The sequence below is a fragment of the Nicotiana tomentosiformis genome, chromosome 9 (genome assembly GCF_000390325.3).
Source record: "Nicotiana tomentosiformis chromosome 9, ASM39032v3, whole genome shotgun sequence".
Lineage (NCBI taxonomy): Eukaryota > Viridiplantae > Streptophyta > Magnoliopsida > Solanales > Solanaceae > Nicotiana > Nicotiana tomentosiformis.
The window spans coordinates 68,806,008-68,824,772 of NC_090820.1; the positions used below are offsets into that span (position 1 = coordinate 68,806,008).

Here is an 18,765-nt window from a genome sequence, read left to right on the forward strand (position 1 = left end):
CGGTAGAAACTGATCCCATGAACCCCTAAAATCCATAACACAGGCACGTAGCATATACTCCAAGATCTGAATGGTACGCTCGGACTGCCCATCCGTCTGGGGTTGAAATGTTGTGCTCAACTCGACCTGTGTGCCTAACTCATGCTGCACAACTCTCCAAAAATGCGATGTAAACTGCATGCATCGATCAGATATAATAGACACCGACACAGCTTGCAGATAAACAATCATGTATATAGATCTGAGCCAGTTTCTCTGAAGAGTAGGTAGTCACAATCGGAATGAAGTGTGCATACTTGGTCAGTCTATTCATAATAACCCATACTGCATCAAATTTCTTCAAGGTCCGTGGGAGTCCAACAACAAAATCCATGGTGATACGCTCCCACTTCCACTCTAGAATCTCAAGTCTCTGAAGCAGACCACCCGACCTCTAATGCTCGTACCTATCCTGCTGACAGTTCAAACACCGAGCCACATACTCCCCTATATATTTCATTATTCTTCTCTACCAGTAGTGCTGCCTCAAATCCTGATACATCTTAGTGGCACCCAGATGAATGGAATATTGTAAACTGTGGGCCTCCTCGAGAATAAACTCACGCAACCCATCCACATTGGGCACACAAATTTGGCCATGCATCCTCAACACCCCATCATCTCCAATAGAAACCTCCTTGGCATCACCATGCTGCATCGTGTCCTTAAGGACAATCAAATGGGGGTCATCATACTGAGGCACCTTGATGCACTCATATAAAGAAGACTGAGAAACCGCGCAAGCAAGAATCTGGCTAAGCTCCGAAACATCCAACCTCAAGAACCGATCGGCCAAAGCCTAAACATCCAATACTAACGGTCTCTCTCCAACTGGAATATAAGCAAGGCTACCCATGCTCTCAGCCTTCCTACTCAAGGCATCGACCACCACATTGGCCTTCCCAGGATGATAAAGAATGGTGATATCATAATCTTTTAATAACTCTAACCACCTCTGCTGCCTCAAGTTCATATTGTTTTGCTTAAACAAGTGTTGTAGACTCTGATGATCTGTGAATACCACACAAGACATGTTGTAGAGATAATGCCTCCAAATATTCAATGCGTGAACAATGGAAGCTAACTCTAAATCATGTACTAGGTAGTTCTTCTCGTGGGGTATCAACTGGCGCGAATCATAAGCAATCACTCTACCCTCCTGCATCAATTCACACCCAATGCCTATCCGCGATTCATCACAATAAACTGTATATGAACTCAATGCTGAAGGCAAAACCAAAACTAGAGCTATGGTCAAGGTAGTCTGGAGCTTCTGAAAAGTCTCCTCATACTTGTCAGACCACCTGAAGAGGGAACCCTTCTGAGTCAATCTGGTCAAAGGAGTTGCGATGGATGAAAAACCCTTCACTAAATGGTGATAATAACTAGCCAAGCCTAGAAAACTCTGGATCTCAGTAGCAGAAATGGTCTGGGCCAACTCTGAACTGCCTCCACCTTCTTAAGATCTACCTTAATCCCCTCACTAGACACCACATGACCCAAAAACGCAACACAATCAAGCCAAAACTCACACTTGGAGAATTTAGCACATAACTTCTTCTCCCTCAAGGTCTGGAGCACGATCCTCAAGTGCTGCTCATGATCCTCCCGCCTGCGAGAATATACCAATATGTCTTCAATGAAAACAATGACGAAAGAATCAATATATGGCTAGAACACATTGTTCATCAAGTGCATAAAGGTTGATGGGGGCACTGATCAACCCAAATGACATCACCATAAACTCATAGTGACCATAGCGAGTCCTGAAAGCAGTCTTCGGAATGTCTGAATCCTAAATCTTCAATTGATGGTACCCTGACCTCAAATCAATCTTTGAGAATACCCGATCACCCTGAAGCTAGTCAAACAGATCATCAATACGCTGTAGTGGGTACTTGTTCTTGACTGTAACTTTGTTCAGTTGCCTATAATCAATACACATCCTCATAGAGTCGTCTTTCTTCTTCACAAATAGAACTGGAGCACCCCAAGGCGAGACACTCGGTCGGATGAAACCCTTATTAAGCAACTCCTGAAGTTGTTATTTTAATTCCTTCAACTCCACGGGTGACATACGATATGGTGGAATAGAAATGGGCTGAGTTCCCAACACCAGGTCAATACCAAAATTGATATCCTTATCCGGCGGCATGCCCGGTAAGTCTGCTGGAAACACATATAGGAAATCTTTCACTACCAAAACTGACTCAACGGTAGGAGTATCATCACTAATATCCCTCACAAAGGCTATATATGCTTCATACCCCATCTCAACCATTCGCTGTGCCTTCAGAAAGCACACCACTCTGATAGGAATATAATCTAATGTATCCCTCCACTCCAATCACAATAACCCTGGCATAGCCAATGTCACGGTCTTGGTGTGATAATCCAAAACATCATGATAGGGCAACAACCAATCCATGCCCAAGATCACGTCAAAGTCTACCATAATGAGTAGCAATAGATCAACTCTGGTCTCATAACCACCAATAGTGACTAAACACGACCGATAAACACGGTCTACAATAATAGAATCTCCCACATGCGTGGACACATATACAAGAGCACTTAAAGAATTATGAGATATATCCAAATATAGAGCAAGGTGAGATGACACATACAAATAAGTGGAACCCGTATCGAATAAGGTTGATGTATCCCTATGATAAACCAGAACAGTAACTGTGATGACAACATCTGATGTGACTGCCTACGTGCTACCCAGAAAAGCATAGAAACGAGCTTGGCCTCCCCTTCTAGGGCGACCTCTACCCGCCTGACCTCCATCCTAGCTGGCGGTGCAAGTGGAGCGGCAACTAGGGTAGGAAACATAGCTTATGGACCCTGTGGCATCCGTGGAGCCTGTGTAGTCTATGGAGGTACACCCTTCTTACGTCTGAGACAGTCCCTCACCATACTCAAAACAAGCTATCTGTGGGAGTGGCTACTGAAATTGACTCTATCCTGGTCAGCTAGACTGACCGCTGAAGGCACCCAGTGCAGGAGGTGCACTAGAGAGTGATTGGGCATAATGGGCGACATGAGACCTAGGAATAGCCGGAGCACTTCTAGTTGTTGGAAGTGTTGAATGAACTGGTCGACTCACATAACCTTTGCCATGACGAGGTGAAACTGGAGCGTGAGTACCACCATATCTTCCAGAATCTCTCTCGATGCCTTTTGGGCTCCCTGTCCTTCATCTCTCGGACCCACGTACCCTCCATCCTTCGAGCGATCTCTACAACCGATGAAATAGAGTATCCATCTCCAACTCTCGAGCCATGCTGAATCTAAGACCATAACTGAGCTCCTCGATAAATCTGCGGACTCGCTCTCTGACTGTAGAAACCAAAGCAGGTGCATGTCGGGACAACTCACTGAATCTGATGGCATACTCTGACACTATCATAGCCCCCTGACACAGCTGCTCAAACTCTGTGCGCCAAGCATCCCTGAGGGTTTGGGGAACAAACTCCTCAAGACCATATCTAAAACCTGAGCCTAAGTGAGTGGGGATGCATCAACTGGCCTACCCTCCTCATAAGCCTGCCACCACCTATATGATGCCCCTGATAGCTGAAATGTAGTAAAAGCAACTCCGCTCACCTCCACGATGGCCATGGTACGGAAAATATGGTGGCACTTGTCTATGAAACCTTGCGCATCCTTAGTAACTGTGCCACTGAACGTAGGAGGGTCTTACTTCTTGAACCTCTCAAGTCTCCTTTTCTCCTACTCAGACTCATCTGGCCTGACCTCAAGCTGAACCAGAATAACAGGCTGTGCCAGCGTAACTCCCGGAACCTGATCAATATGGACCCGCTGATCTGGAGTACGGGCCGCGGGAGTCTGAGCTCCTCCCCCAGCTTGAGATGTAACTGCTGCAATGGAGATTAATTCCTCATGAGTTAAATTTCCAAACATACTTAGGAAGTGTGCTAGGGTCTCCCGAAGTCCAGGGGTAACAACTGGCACCTCGGGTGCCTGTCCCCCAACCGAAGCTACTGGTGGCTCCTCAGTCGCTGCTCGGGTAGGTTCTCATGCTACAACATGTACCCCTCCTCGGCCTCTACCCCTACACCGGCCTCTCGCGGCTCTAGCAGGGGGCGCTGATGTCTGATCATCTGATCTAACAATGCGTGTCCTCACAATCTGTAAGAGAATAGAAAGACAAAGGCTCAGATTTCGAAATCAACAAATTCATATGACAAGGAATCAAAAAAGTGAATTTTTTCTAATAGTTCCGTAGCCACTCGAAGATAAGTACAAATGTCTCCGTACTAATCCATAAGACTCTACTAAACATTCTTATGACTCGTAGCACCTATGAACCTAGAGCTCTGATACCAATTTGTCACGACCCCAAATTCCCACCTTAAAAATCGTGATGCACATAGCCTCTAAGACTAGGTAAGACTAACACACAATGAGAACTAATAGAAATAACGACTAAGATATTAAATTAAACTGATAACTAACACCATAAAGCAAAAATGGAACATTAGTCCTACAAATCCCAAAACCGGTAGAACTGAGTCATAAGCTCTACTGAAATATACTAAGTATCTCTAATACAACTCTGTTTGATAAGAATATAAATAGTAGTAAAGGCAATAATAGAAGGTGACTCTGAGGCCTGCGAGCTTCAAGTAGGTATACCTTGAAGTCTTCGAAATATCTGGTCAAATAACTTGCGCCCGACACGAACAAAAGTACCTGAATCTGCACAAAAATATGTAAAAGCATAGCATGAGTACACCACAATGGTACCCAATAAGTAACAAGCCTAACCTCGGTGGAGTAGTGACGAGGGTAGGTCAAGACACCTAGTGGACATAGAAACTTGAACAAAATATTAATATAATCTAACAACGAAAAGTAAAGAAATAAATGATAACAGAATGATGATATAAGGCTAACAATAGAAATTCAGGCAATAAAGGACAACAAATAATGAACAAATAGTAAGAACAACAAGTGATCAAATACAATCAAAATGTAAGTAAAACGAATGAAGGAAAGACAATAACTGTTCAAATAAACAAATCTTTTCACATAGAATGTACAACAAAAATCACAACCAAGGCACCACACTTCATATTCACATTTCACAAATCATAATCACGATCTTCCTTATATCGCCGCATGAGCGCTGCATTTATTTTTCAATATTTTTCCCGAACTAGCTACACGCGCTTTGGCCCCCTTATTTTACTGTGTGGCTTCAAGCAATTCTTTTACTAGCAACACGCATATAAATTCCACCTTATCTCGCCGCAATGCATATCAACCCCTACCCTTATACCGCCACATGCATATCAATATCACATCACAATAATCAACTCGCACCACACATGCCCATATGCCGCAACATTGCCAAAATCAACAATACTAATGTTACCACAATGCATAGCCCACGAGTCAAACACAATGTATACAAAAATCTCTTAACAACAAAATAAACGAAAAATAACTCAACAAGGAAAGGTATCCCAATAACCAACAGTTTCAACCACAACCGTGTTAATAGCTTTCAATGACTACAACTTTAGTAACTCATCAATGAAAGTATTTCCATGAAATGACATCTTCCAATTCCAATGTATAACATAAGCTTAACAATAAAAGAGATAGCATGAAATAGCAACTACGACTAAATACATGAGAATAACTCAACAATGGAAAGAATAGTGTAATAACAACTACTAATAAATGCATATAAGGAAAATCTTGACAATAGAAACTAGAACATGTATTACCAACTTCAATTAAAGCATGTGAGAATAAAATTGACAACGAAAGATAAAATAATGAATAATACTTCAATTATATGCTTATAAGTAACCTAAGAGTCTAAACCGGTCAATTTTCACATATAAGCCCATGTACACTCTCTTCACCTCACGTACACGTCTTTCACATAGTTCAAATAGTACAATTAACCTAAATCCTAAGGGGTAGTTTCTCCCACACAAAGTTAAGTAAGATACTTAGGTCAAACAAGCTAAATCAATCCACTAATAAGCCATTCTTGCGCAAATCCAACTTCGGATGGCTCGAATCTAGCCAAAATAACTTAATAAGATAAATAAAAACCATAGGAAGCAATTCTGGATAATAAATATTCGATATTTAATGAAAATCAAAAAGTCAACCCACGGCCCACATCTCGGAACCTGACCAAACTCACAAATTCTGAACACCCATTTTGATACGAGTCCAACCATACCAAAATCATATAATTCTGACCTCAATTCGACCTTCAAATCCGCAATTTACGGTTTAGAAAAGTTTTTTCAAAAATCCCCAATTTCTCCAATTCAAATCACCAATTAAATGATAAAACAATGATGGAGTCAAAAACACTTACCCCAATCTAAATTGGGAAAATTCCCTCCAAAATCGCCTAAAACCGAGCTCTCTAACTCAAAGTGTGATAAATGAAATAAAACCCTCGTCCAAGCTATTTCTGCCTAGTGAATTCCGCTTCTGCGGACAAACAGTCACATCTACGACTACGTATCTGCAGAAAAAGCATCGCACATGCGGCCTCACTCAAGACCCAACAATTTCTCTTATGCGGACATAAAGATAAAGGCGCACCTGCACTTCCGCTTTTGCGGACCTAAGGCACACCTGCGCTCACGCTTTTGCGGACCTAAGGAGCACCTGCACTCACGCTTCTGCAGTCCCTCACCAACCAACCCAAAATCCGCTTCTACGGAATATTTTCGCTTCTGCGGTTGCGCACCTGCGCGTCCCTTTCCACACCTGCTGAGCCAGATCCCTTAGCCAAGTGCCGTACCTGCGGCACCGCACCTGTGGCCAAAATATCGCAAGTGCAAAAGCACCAGACTTCAATAGACTCAAAATACAACCAAGTCTCAAAACAAGCCAAAACCAATCCGGAACACACCCAAGGCCCCCGGGGTTCCATCCAAGCATACCATCAAGTCCCAAAACATAACATGAACCAACTCGAGGACTCAAATCACATCAAACAATATCAAAACCATGAATCACACCTCAATTCAAGCCTAATGAACATTTCCAAATTCAAAACTTGCACTGAATAAGCCTAAATAACTCTAAATGACCTCAAATTTTACATGCAAGTCCCAAATGACACAACGGACCTATACCAACTCCCGGAATCACAATCTGAGCCTGATATCAATAAAGTCAACCCTCGGTTAAACCTCGCATCCTTCTAAACCTTTAACTTTCCAACTTTCTCCAAAAAGCGCCAAATCAATCTATGAACCTCCGAATCAACATCCGGACATACGCCGAAACTAATCCAACCAACCCGATAAGTCACATAACCACAAATGAACATAGAATAGGCAATAAATAAGAGAACATAGCTACAATATACAAAATGACCGATCGGATCATTACATGAACACTAACAAATTATTAAAATTAAGTTATACATTTTACTCTCTAAATCAATGCAAAAAACAAATCAACACTATCATCATTCCTATTGTTAAATTAATATTTTTTTGGTTGAAATTATTATTGATTTGGTTTTGGATTGAGTTTTATTTAGTTACTGACATCTATGTGTTATAAAACTTATTAGACCACTCAAATATTTTAATTTTAAACTTAAAATAATATGTTCAAATACAAAAACTATGAAAACATTAAGAAATAATTACAAATTATATTACAATAAGTATTTGTATGTATAAAATAATTTTGAAACTTATATACATATAATGTTGGGTTAGTTTGGTTTTGATTTTAACTTTTGTTTTTAGTTAATACCAAACCAAATCAATTATGATTGATTTTTTTTCAATACCAAAATATTAGTTGGTTTTTTTTCGATTTAACTCGGATTATTAGTTTGGTGTGATTTTGTCGATTTTTTTAACATCTCTAAGTTAGAGTATCTTATTAATCTTATTATTTTCATTGAATTTTTTTTAATCAAGCAGTTAACCACTATCCTTTTTGTACTTTTTATAAATTATTTTTCCCTAGAGATGTATTGGGGGCGGTGTCTCGTATTGTTTCTTTAGAAGACGTGATATCATCTTCTATCTGACTCAACGAGTTAAATATCATTTATCACAAATTTATATTATTTATATTTTTCTCTAAATCTTAAATTCTCCTCTATGCAAAAGGTCACATAACTTACATGAAAGTTGAACATGTAAATATATATGGTATTAGAATATGTATGTAACAATCTGATTGGTTGTTTTATGTATTTAAGCTCCGTTTCCCCTTTTGAAGCTTCCCATATGTGTATTTGAGATTTTATAACTTGCGGGGATGGCTAGTTTCGTTTCGGGGAAGTTTTGAAATAATTTTGATTCCTTAGTTCTTGGTTTAGAAGCTTAAGTTGAAAATATTGACCGAGGTATGACTTTTGTGAAAACAACTCCGGAACAGTATTTTGATGGCTCCTATAGGTTTGTATTATGATTTAGGACTTGGGCATATGTCCGGAATTAAATTTGGAGGTCCCTAGGTTGATTTGACTTGTTTTGCCAAAAGTTGGCAATTTGAATGTTTAGGAATTCTTTAGGTTTGACCGTAGGTTGACTTTATGGCTATAGGGTTGGATATTGGTTTTGGGACTTGGAATAGGTCTGTTTTGCTATTTGGAACTTGTTTGTAAAATTTGGTGTCATTCCGAGTTGGTTTGATATAAATCGGACGTTTGGCTGTGATTCTAGTGATTCTTGAGTTCATTGTGAAATTTCATGCGTTGTGATGTCCGATTCGTGGTTCCAGATGTTTTTTGGTGTTATGATCGCGCGAGCGAGTTTGTATGATGTTTTTAGACTTGTGTGGATATTTGGTGTGAATCCCCAAGGGCTCGAGTGAGTTTCAGACGTATTTCATATTGGATTGAACTCATTCTAGGTTGCTGGTGTGATGGTGCTCCAGTTATCGCAATTACGAGCACTAGCATCGCAATTGCGATGTAGGCAGGGAGGGATCAGGTATTACAAATGCGATGGCATACTGGCAATTGCGAAGAAAGGCTTGGGATGGGTAGGTCGCAATTGTGACCATTTGGCCGCATTTGTGGAGGGCAGACTTCGCATTTGCGAGGATTCGCAATTGCAAACCCGGGGTCACATGTGCGACTTTTGCACTTGAACAAAAGGGTTGAAAACGGGACTTAGCTTCATTTTATCATATTTTAGAACCATAGACTCGGTATGAGTCAATTTTGAGGAGTAATTTTCAAATACAACTATTGGGTAAGTGATTTTAATCAATTTTCAATTATATTACATAATTATTTATGAGATTTAGCCTCTAATCCACAAAAATTGAAGAGAAATTTTGGGGAATTTTGCATATGTTTTGAGAAATAAAAATTTGAGATTTGAAAGTCGAATTAGACTCGGATTTGAAAACAAAACGCATATATGGACTCATAGGGTAATGGGTAGTCGAGATCTATCCTTGAACTCGGGTTTTGACCGGGCGAGCCCGAGGTCGACTTTTGGGAAATTGTGTAAAGATCTTAGCTTTATTCATCAAAATTGGTTTCTCTTGCATTGTTTCATGATATTAAGTCATTTTAGTTAGATTTGAGCCGTGCGGAGGCGAACCTTAAGGGAAAAGCCATTTTAGAGTGTTGATTTTGCTTAGTTGAGGTAAGCTAAATTTTGTGTGGAGGAAACTACCCCGTAGAATTTGGTTAATTTGAATTACATGGAACACGTGTACATAAGGTGACGAGTGTGTACACGGCCTTATATATGGAAATTGATCTGTTTAAACTCTTACGTTTCTTATATGTATTTAATTGAAGTTGTTATATCAAGTTATAACTTTCATTGTCAAAATTATTCTTATATGCTTTAATTGAAGTTGTTATTACATGTTCTATCTTTCATTATCAAGTTTACTCTTATTTGCTTTAATTGAAGTTGTTATTGCATGTTCTATCTTTCATTGTCGAGTTTGATCTTATATTTATTTAATTGAGGTTGTTATTACATGTCATGTATTTCATTGTTGAGTTTATTCTTATACATTTAATTGAAGTTGTAGTTATTGAGAGCTATTAATATGTTTTAATTGAAGTCGATGTTTTATGGAGTATCTTTCATTGTTGAGTTATTTCCCATTTCATTTTGTTGTTATTGAGATTCTTGTTCACATTGTGGTTGAGCCGTGGACTATGTGTTGTGGTGATATTGGTATTTTTATTGTGAAAATGTTGTGGTATATGGGCACGTGTGGTGCGAGTTGATTATTGTGTTGTGATGTGATGCGCATGCGGCGGTATAAAGGTGGTGATATTGATGCGCATGCTGCGAGATAAGGGGGATTTATGCGCGTGTTGCTATTAAGGAAAATTACTTTATTTGAAGCACACGCGACGAGATAAGGGGGCTGAAGCGTGTGGTGCTATTTTGGAAAAAATGTTTTTAAAATTAATGCAAGGCTCACGCAGCGATATAAGGAAGATTGTGATTGTGACTTGGGAAACGTGAATATGAGGTGTGGTACCTTAGGTAATTGTTGTTGTACATTCTATGTTGGAACGGCTTGTTGATTTGGATAGTTATTGTTTTTCCTTAATTCATTTCACTTGTATTTTGACTATATTTGATTAATTGCTGATTTTATCATCTATTCACTCTTTGTTGTCATTTATTGCCCTTTACTTCGGTTGTTAGCCTTATATTAACATTCTGTTTTGTCGTCATTTATTGCTTTTACTTCTGTTGTTAGCCTCATATTAACATTCTGCTATGTTGTGATTTATTGCTTTTACTTCCCATTGTTAGATTATATTAATATTCTGCACATGTTTCTATGTCTAGTAAGTGTCTTGACCTGACCTCGTCACTACTTCGCCGAAGTTAGTCTTGATACTTACTGGTACCGTTGTGGTGTACTCATGCTACGCTTTTGTATATTTTGTGCAGATCCAGGTACCTTTGCCCGTGCTAGACGCTAGTAAGTTGATTCAATCCTCGCGGAGACTTCAAGGTATACCTTCTTGACCCTCGTAGGCCTTGGAGTCACCTTCTGGAGCTTACGTTATTACTATTTTCCTTAATTCCAAACAGTGATGTAATTGATATTCCTAGTTACTCTCATTAGAGCTTTTGACTCTGTACTACCGGTTTTGGGGTGTATTTCTGTTTGGTCATTTTGATGATGCTATGTCACTTATCCGTTTATGCTTTATAGTTAATTGGATTTGACTTGTTATTCTCATCATATGTTAGGCTTACCTAGTATTAGAGACTAAGTGCCATCACGATTTCTAAGGTGGGATTTTGGGGGTCGTGACTAGTTCGTATTAGAGCTCTCGGTTCATAGGTGCTACGGGTCATAAGCAAGTTTAGTAGAATCTTGCGAATCGGAACATAAACGTCTGTACTTATCTTCGAGAGTGTCACGATCCAAAATCCATAAGTCGTGATGGAACCTAACCCAACCCGCTAGGTAAGCCAACAATCACATAATAACAATGAAATCGAACAAATATGGTCTAATAACTCAATAGCGGAAGAATATCATAAAGTATCCGAGAATAAAACCATAGGACTCTACTCATAAGCCTCGAAACTGAGACCTGCTCATTAGATCTTACTTTCGATGAAGCGTTATTTCGATTTTCTAGCCAACATAGCACATTCTACCTATTAATAAGTGAGAATAAGCATACATGCGGTCAACATGCCTGCTTGGCATAACTCAGGGTATTTCAGTAATTTCATAAAAATTGAGCAACATGATTGGCCAAAAAGTAATTTTATTGTGGCTATAACATAACCAACCCCAAAATCTGGTGTCAATGAGTACACGAGAACTACTGAATAACAAGATACAATCCTCGAATACAACTGTCTGAATAATAAACAGCAAATATAGAAATAACTGAAAGAGAACTTCAAGGACTGCGGACAACATAGCAGCTACCTCATAGTCTCCAAAAAGCTGGAAACAACTCAAGTCTAGAAATCACCTCGACTGAATGTACATGGATCTGCACACGAAGTGCAGAATGTAGTATGAGTACAATCGACCCCATGTACACAATAAGTAACAACACTAACCTGGGGTTGAAAGCAGTGACGAGCTCAAAACAATAGTCAAATGCCAATATCAGTAATCGGTAATAGCTCAGAAAATAAAAGAAAAACTGTAGAAACAAGTAGCCCAATGATATCACGTTCAGCTTGTTCACATTTTAGAAATTTAGACATGCTTTCTAGTATAATAGTTAAAGCCCAACACAGATTAAGCATTTCATTCAACAGCTAGCATGTGGAAGGTACACCTCTATGCCTACATGTCAAGTATACATGTCAATCAACAATGTCACAGTGGATCCATCAATATACAAACTTAGTACTGTATGGGTGCCTGGCATAACTGTCCATCATCAAAGCACGTATATAAAATACGGTACCTGCGCCCACTACTGGCATATCAGACTCCGGAGGGATGTATCCTTCCCAAGAACTAATCATAATCATTTTGCCCAATAGTGAGGCCTGGGGCACGTATCGCCCCATAACAACAAAACTTAGCCCAATATGGGCCGAGCGTATGCGTCACCTCAAAATCAATACTAAACTGGCTCTATGGCCCAAACTCAGTCATTTACCGTTCAAGTTTTAGATAAACACATCTCAAATTACTCAGTTTAACAGTGTTACCTTAAACGGTATCAAAAACATGTGAGGAATCAAATAAGAAATACTGAGACAGAGATATCATACACGGATATAGTATCATGACTGAGAACATGTGTACAAATAAGGTATATAACTCAGAAACAACAAGAATAGCCCTATCAAGTCTCAAACAGTTAGCACTTAGCCTAGACATGATGTCTAACATGAATCACCATTCAAATAAGTAGAGGAAACGCAGGGGATAACAAGGTATGATAGCAAACCAAGCCCAGAAATATATACTAAAGGCCTCCGCAAGCCATGAACACATCAGTGCACGTACACACGCCCTTCACCTAGCGCGTATGTCACTCAATATCTTTCATATAATGTAGTTCCTAGGGTTAAATATCCTCAAATCCAAGTTTAGATGTGTTATTTACCTCAAAATGCGCAATCAATACTCCAACAAGCCCTTCAAACGCGTATCGGCCTCCAAACAGCTCAAATCCAGTCACAAACAACTCAATATCAACAAATAATGCCATAGGAAACAACTTCAAACAATAAAGTTTCGATCTTTATCAAAAGCAAAAAGCCAACCCAAAAGGTAAACCGTGGGCACACACCCTGAAACCCGGTCAAACTCACAAATTCCGAACACTTATTCAATAATGAGTTTAACCATACCAATTTCATTCAATTCCGACCTCGATTCGACCTTCAAATCCTCAATTATCACTTTAGAAAGTTTTTACACAAACCCCCTATTTCTTCACTTTAATTCACTAATTAAATGAAAAAAACAAAGATGGAATCATGAAAAAATAAAAATCTGAGTAAAAAACACATACCTTGATCCAAATCTTGAAAATCCCTTCCACAATCGCCCAAAACCGAGCTTTCTACCTCAAAATGTGATATAATAACGCTAACCTTGGAAATGGGATTTAAACATTCTGCCCAGGTGTTATACATCGCGATCACGTAAATTCCTTCGCGGTCGCGAAGAACACAATTCACTAGCTTCCAAACCTCTTACGCGAATGCAGGGCTACAGTCGCGAACGTGATGAGCAACTTGCCCCAAGCTATGCGATCGCGGACCATACCTTGCGACAACGGAGAACAACATGTGCCACCACACAGCCTCACCTTCCTTATATGCGAACGCAGGCCCATACTTGCATCCACAATGAACAACACTCCAATGCTTTGCAAACGCGAAGAGAAAAAAGTCACCTGCCAGTAAAGACTCTACGCGATCGCGAAAGAGGAAACGAGAAGCACATATTTCAGCAGTTTTTCAAAGTCTAAAATGAATCCGAATTCGATCCGAATCATATCCTGGGCCCCCGGGAACCCGTCTGAATATTCCAATAAGTCCTAAAACACAATACAAACTTAATTGAAGCCTCAAATCATATCAAACAACACCAAAACCACGAATCACACATCAATTCAAGCCTAATGAACTAATGAACTTCCAACTTCTAAAACCAATGTTGAATCATATCAAATCAACTCCGAATGACCTCAAATTTTGCATGCAAGTCCCAAATGACACAACAGACCTTTTCCAACTCTTGGAACCAAGATCCGAACATGGTATCAACAAAATCAACTATCAGTCAAACCTCTCAACCTTCTAAACCTTCAACTTTCCAACTTTCGCCAAAAAGCCTCAAATCAACCTACACAACTCCAAATAAATATTCGGGCATACGCCTAAGTTCAAAACCACTATACGAAGCTATCAGAACTATCAAAACTCCATTACGGAGTCTTCTACATAAAAGTTAAACTACGGTGAACTCTTCCAACTTAAGCTTCTAACCTTGGGACTAAGTGTCCCAATTCACTATGAAACACCCCCGAAACTAAACCAACCACCTCGAAAACTCACATAGACACAAATGAACATAGAAGAAGCAGTAAATAGGTAAATGGGGCTACAATACACAAAATGACCAGCCGGGTCATTATATTCTCCCCCTCTTAAATAAACGCTTGTCCATGAACGAGTTTAGAATCATACCTGGAATCTCAAATAGGTGTGGATATCTACTCCGCATCTACCCTTTGTTCTTCCAAGTAGCCTCCTCGGCCGACTGATCTCTCCAACGAACTTTCAGTGATGTTATATTCTTTGACCTCAACTTTCGAACCTGCCGGTTCAAAATGGCCACCAACTCCACATCATAAGTCAAATCCTCATCTAACTGAACCGTGCTGAAGTCCAAAACATATGACGGATTAACCATAATACTTTCGGAGAATAGAAACATGAAACACTGGGTGAACACCTGATTGACTATGTGGCAAGGCAAGTTTGTAGGCCAGCTCTCCAATCCTCTCAAGCCCCTCAAAAGGACCTCATCTTGCCCTTCTTTCCGAACCTCATCACACCATTCATAGGCGAAACATTGAGTAACACCTTCTCACCTACCATATATGCAACGTCACAAACCTTCCTATCAGCATAACTCTTATGTTTGGACTGTGCTGTACGAAGCCGATCCTGAATCAACTTGACTTTATCCAAGGTATCTCGAATGACATAAGTGCCCAACAACCTAGACTCTCCCGGCTCAAACCAACCAACTGGAGAACGACACCGCTTCCCATATAAGGCCTCACAAGGAGCCATCTTAATACTCTATTGGTAGCTATTATTATAGGCAAACTCTGCAAGCAGTAAGAACTGATCCCATGAACCCCCGAAATCCATAACACAAGCGTGTAGCATATCCTCCAAGACTAGAATGATGCGCGCGGACTGCCTGTCCATCTGAGGATGGAATGATGTACTTAACTCAACCTACGTGCCTAACTCACGCTACACAGCTCTCCAAAAATGCAATGTGAACTATGTGCCTCGATCAGAGATAATGGACACCAACATACCATAAAGATGAACAATCCCATGGATAGAGATCTGAGCCAGCTGCTCTGAAAAGTACGTAGTCATAATCGGAATGAAGTCGACAGACTTGGTCAGCCTATACCAATAACCCACACTGTGTCGAATTTATTCAAAGTCCATGGGAGCCCAACAACGAAATCCATGGTAACACGCTCACACTTCCACTCGGGAACCTCAAGTCTCTGAAGCAAACCGCCCGGCCTCTGATACTCGTACTTCACCTGCTGACAGTTCAAGAAATGGGCCACATACTCCACTATATATTTCTTCATTCTCCTCCACCAATAGTGCTGCCTCAAATCCTGATACATCTTAGAGGCACCCGGATGAATGGATTACCGTGAACTGTGGCCTCCTTAAGTATCAACTCACGTAACCCATCCACATTGGGCACACAAATCCGACCATGCATCCGCAACACCCCATCATCTCCAATTGAAAGCTCATTGGCATCACCGTGTTGCACCGTGTCCTTAAGGTCAAGCAAATAGGGGTCGTCATACTGACGCGCTCTGATGCGCTCATACAAAGAAGACCGAGAAATCACGCAAGCAAGAACCCGACTAGGCTCCGAAACATCTAACCTCATAAATTGATTGGCCTAAGCCTAAAAATCCAATCATAGCGGTCTATCACCAACTAGAATATATGCAAGGCTACCTATGCTCACAACCTTTCTACTCAAGGCATCGACCACCACATTGGCCTTCCCGGGATGATACAAGATGGTGATATCATATTTTTTTAATAGCTCTAACCACCTCCGCTGTCTCAAGTATAGATCCTTTTGCTTAAACAAGTGTTGTAGACTTTGATGATCTGTGCATACTTCACACGACACACCGTAGAGATAGTGCCTCTTCAATGCATGAATAATGGTTGCCAACTCTAAATCATGAAAGAGGTAGTTCTTCTCATGGGGCTTCATCTGGCGTGAAGCATAAGCGATCACCCTACTCTCCTGCATCAAGACACACCAGATGTTAATCCACAAAGCATCACAATAAACTATATATGAACCTGATGCTGAAGGAAAAACTAGAACTGGAGCTATGGTCAAGGTAGTCTTGAGCTTCTGAAAGCTCTCCTCACGCTAGTTAGACCACATGAATGGGGCACCCTTCTGGGTCAATCTAGTTAAAGGTGCAGTAATGGACGAGAAACCCTCCACAAAATGGCGATAATAACCTTCCAAACCCAAGAAGCTCCGAACCTCTATTGCTGAAGATGCTCTAGGCTAACTCTGAACTACCTCAATCTTCTTCGGATCCACCGTGATCCTCCTGGCTGCGTGAGTACACCAATATGTCGTCAATGAACACAATGACGAATGGATCAAGATACAATTGGAATACACTTTGTATCAAGTGCATGAAGGCTGCTGGGGCATTGGTCAGCCAAAAGACATCACAAGATACTCGTAGTGACCATTGCAGGTGCTGAATGTCGTTTTCAGAATATCAGAATCCCGAATCTTCAAGTGATGATACCCTGACCTCAAATTAATGTTCGAGAACACTCTAGCACCCTAAAGATGGTGAAATAAGTCATCAATGCACGGTAATAGGTACTTGTTCTTAATTGTAACTTTGTTCAACTGCCGGTAATCAATACACATCTTCATAGTACCATCCTTCTTCTTCACAAATAGAACCGGCGCACCCCAGGATGACACAATGGGCCTGATGAAGCCCTTATCAAGAAACTTCTGAAGCTGTTCCTTTAACTCTTTTAATTTCGCTGGTGCCATGCGATACAGTGGGATAGAAACAGCCTGAGTGCCCGATACTAGATCAATACCAAAATCAATATCCCTGTCGGATGGCATGCCTGGCAGGTCTATAGGAAACACTTCTGGAAAGTCTCTCACTACTAGAATAGACTCAATGGTAGGAGTATCAGCACTAACATCCCTCAGAAAGGCCAAATATGCCAGACATCCATTCTCATCCATCCGTTGAGCCTTCAAATATAAAATCACTCTACTGGGAACATAATCCAGGGAACCTCTCCACTCAACCTTAGGAAACCCTGGCATTTCCAACGTCGCAGTCTTAGTGTGACAATCAAGAATAGCGTGACATGTGACAACCAATCGATGACTAAAATCACATCAAAGTCAACCATATTAAGCAGTAAAAGATCAAATCTCGTCTCTAATCACCCAATACTCACCACACACGATATATACATGGTCCACAATAATAGAATCACCCACCGAAGTAGATACATGAACAAGTGTAACAAAAAAATCACGGGGCACATCCAAATAACGAGCAAAGTATGATGATACATATGGATAAGTGGAACCAGGGTCAAATAATACTAAAGCATCCATGTGGTACACTGAAATAATACCTATGATCACTGTGTCTGAAGCAATTGCCTCTAGCCTGGCGGAAAAAGCATAGCATCGAGCTTGACCACCACATGACTGACCTCCCCCTCTGGGGCAACCTCGATCCATACGACTTCCACCCCAAGCTACCTGAGCGGGTGGTGTAGCAACTGGTGCAGGGGTCATAGACTGACCTCCCTTCCACATTGGACCTCTATAATGACTGGGACAATACTTTCTCGCATGCCCCAAATCTCCACAATCATAACAACCTCAAGCCTGAAATGACGGTAGGGCCTGCATCGGACCCTGTAACTAGAATACCCACTAGAGGAGCTCGGTACTGATGAACCCTGAACTGATTGAGCATGGTACGAGCTCTGAGCTGGAAATGCACTGAAATATGACTGACCCGGTCGAGTATTGTATGACCTATGACTAGCTGATGCACCACGATGAACCAGACAAGCCACCTGAGCGGGCTATAAGGACGATCTCTGCTGTGATGTGACTGATCTCCATATGAGGTACCACTGTAACCACCTAAAACATGGGGCCTCTTTCCCTCCCGCTCCTCGTGATCAAGCTTGCAAACAAACTCCAAGTGCCTGGCAATCTCGATCATCTGGTCAAACCTAGCATCCGTCTCCGCTTCTTGAGCCAGACTATAGCGTAGAACATAATTGAGGCCATCAATGAACCTTCTGATCCTCTCTCTCTTAGTAGGAACTAACCTTATAGCATGACATGCCAATTCCGTGAATCTCATCTTATACTGAGTCACAATCATATCCCCCTAGCGTAGCTACTTAAAATCCCTACGCAACTCCTCTA

At 40.8% G+C, this 18,765-nt stretch overlaps 1 protein-coding gene across 1 annotated transcript; it reads right to left on the minus strand.

Annotated features, from left to right (window-relative positions):
• Positions 1-838: 838 nt before the first annotated feature.
• On the minus strand, positions 839-18,700 carry LOC138898935 (uncharacterized). Its single transcript, XM_070185044.1, has 13 exons — positions 18,405-18,700; positions 17,464-17,695; positions 17,223-17,367; positions 16,846-16,880; positions 16,423-16,554; positions 15,575-15,669; positions 14,836-14,899; positions 13,112-13,225; positions 4,762-4,767; positions 4,119-4,197; positions 3,802-3,926; positions 2,156-2,329; positions 839-1,402 (listed from the first exon to the last, which is right to left on the minus strand). The coding sequence occupies exons 1-13, from the start codon at positions 18,698-18,700 to the stop codon at positions 839-841; spliced, it is 2,061 nt and encodes a 686-aa protein (XP_070041145.1).
• Positions 18,701-18,765: the final 65 nt, after the last annotated feature.

What these genes read in the sequence shown, in the direction of transcription:
- LOC138898935 (XM_070185044.1), bottom strand. Translation starts at nt 18,700, where the DNA reads ATGAGATTCACGGAATTGGCATGTCATGCTATAAGGTTAGTTCCTACT. An exon ending in CGTCCTTATAGCCCGCTCAG is followed by an intron (nt 17,696 to 18,404) that starts GTGGCTTGTCTG and finishes ATGTGATTTTAG; the next exon opens with TCATCGATTGGTTGTCACAT. An exon ending in TGGGATTGTTCATCTTTATG is followed by an intron (nt 14,900 to 15,574) that starts GTATGTTGGTGT and finishes TTTGGACTTCAG; the next exon opens with CACGGTTCAGTTAGATGAGG.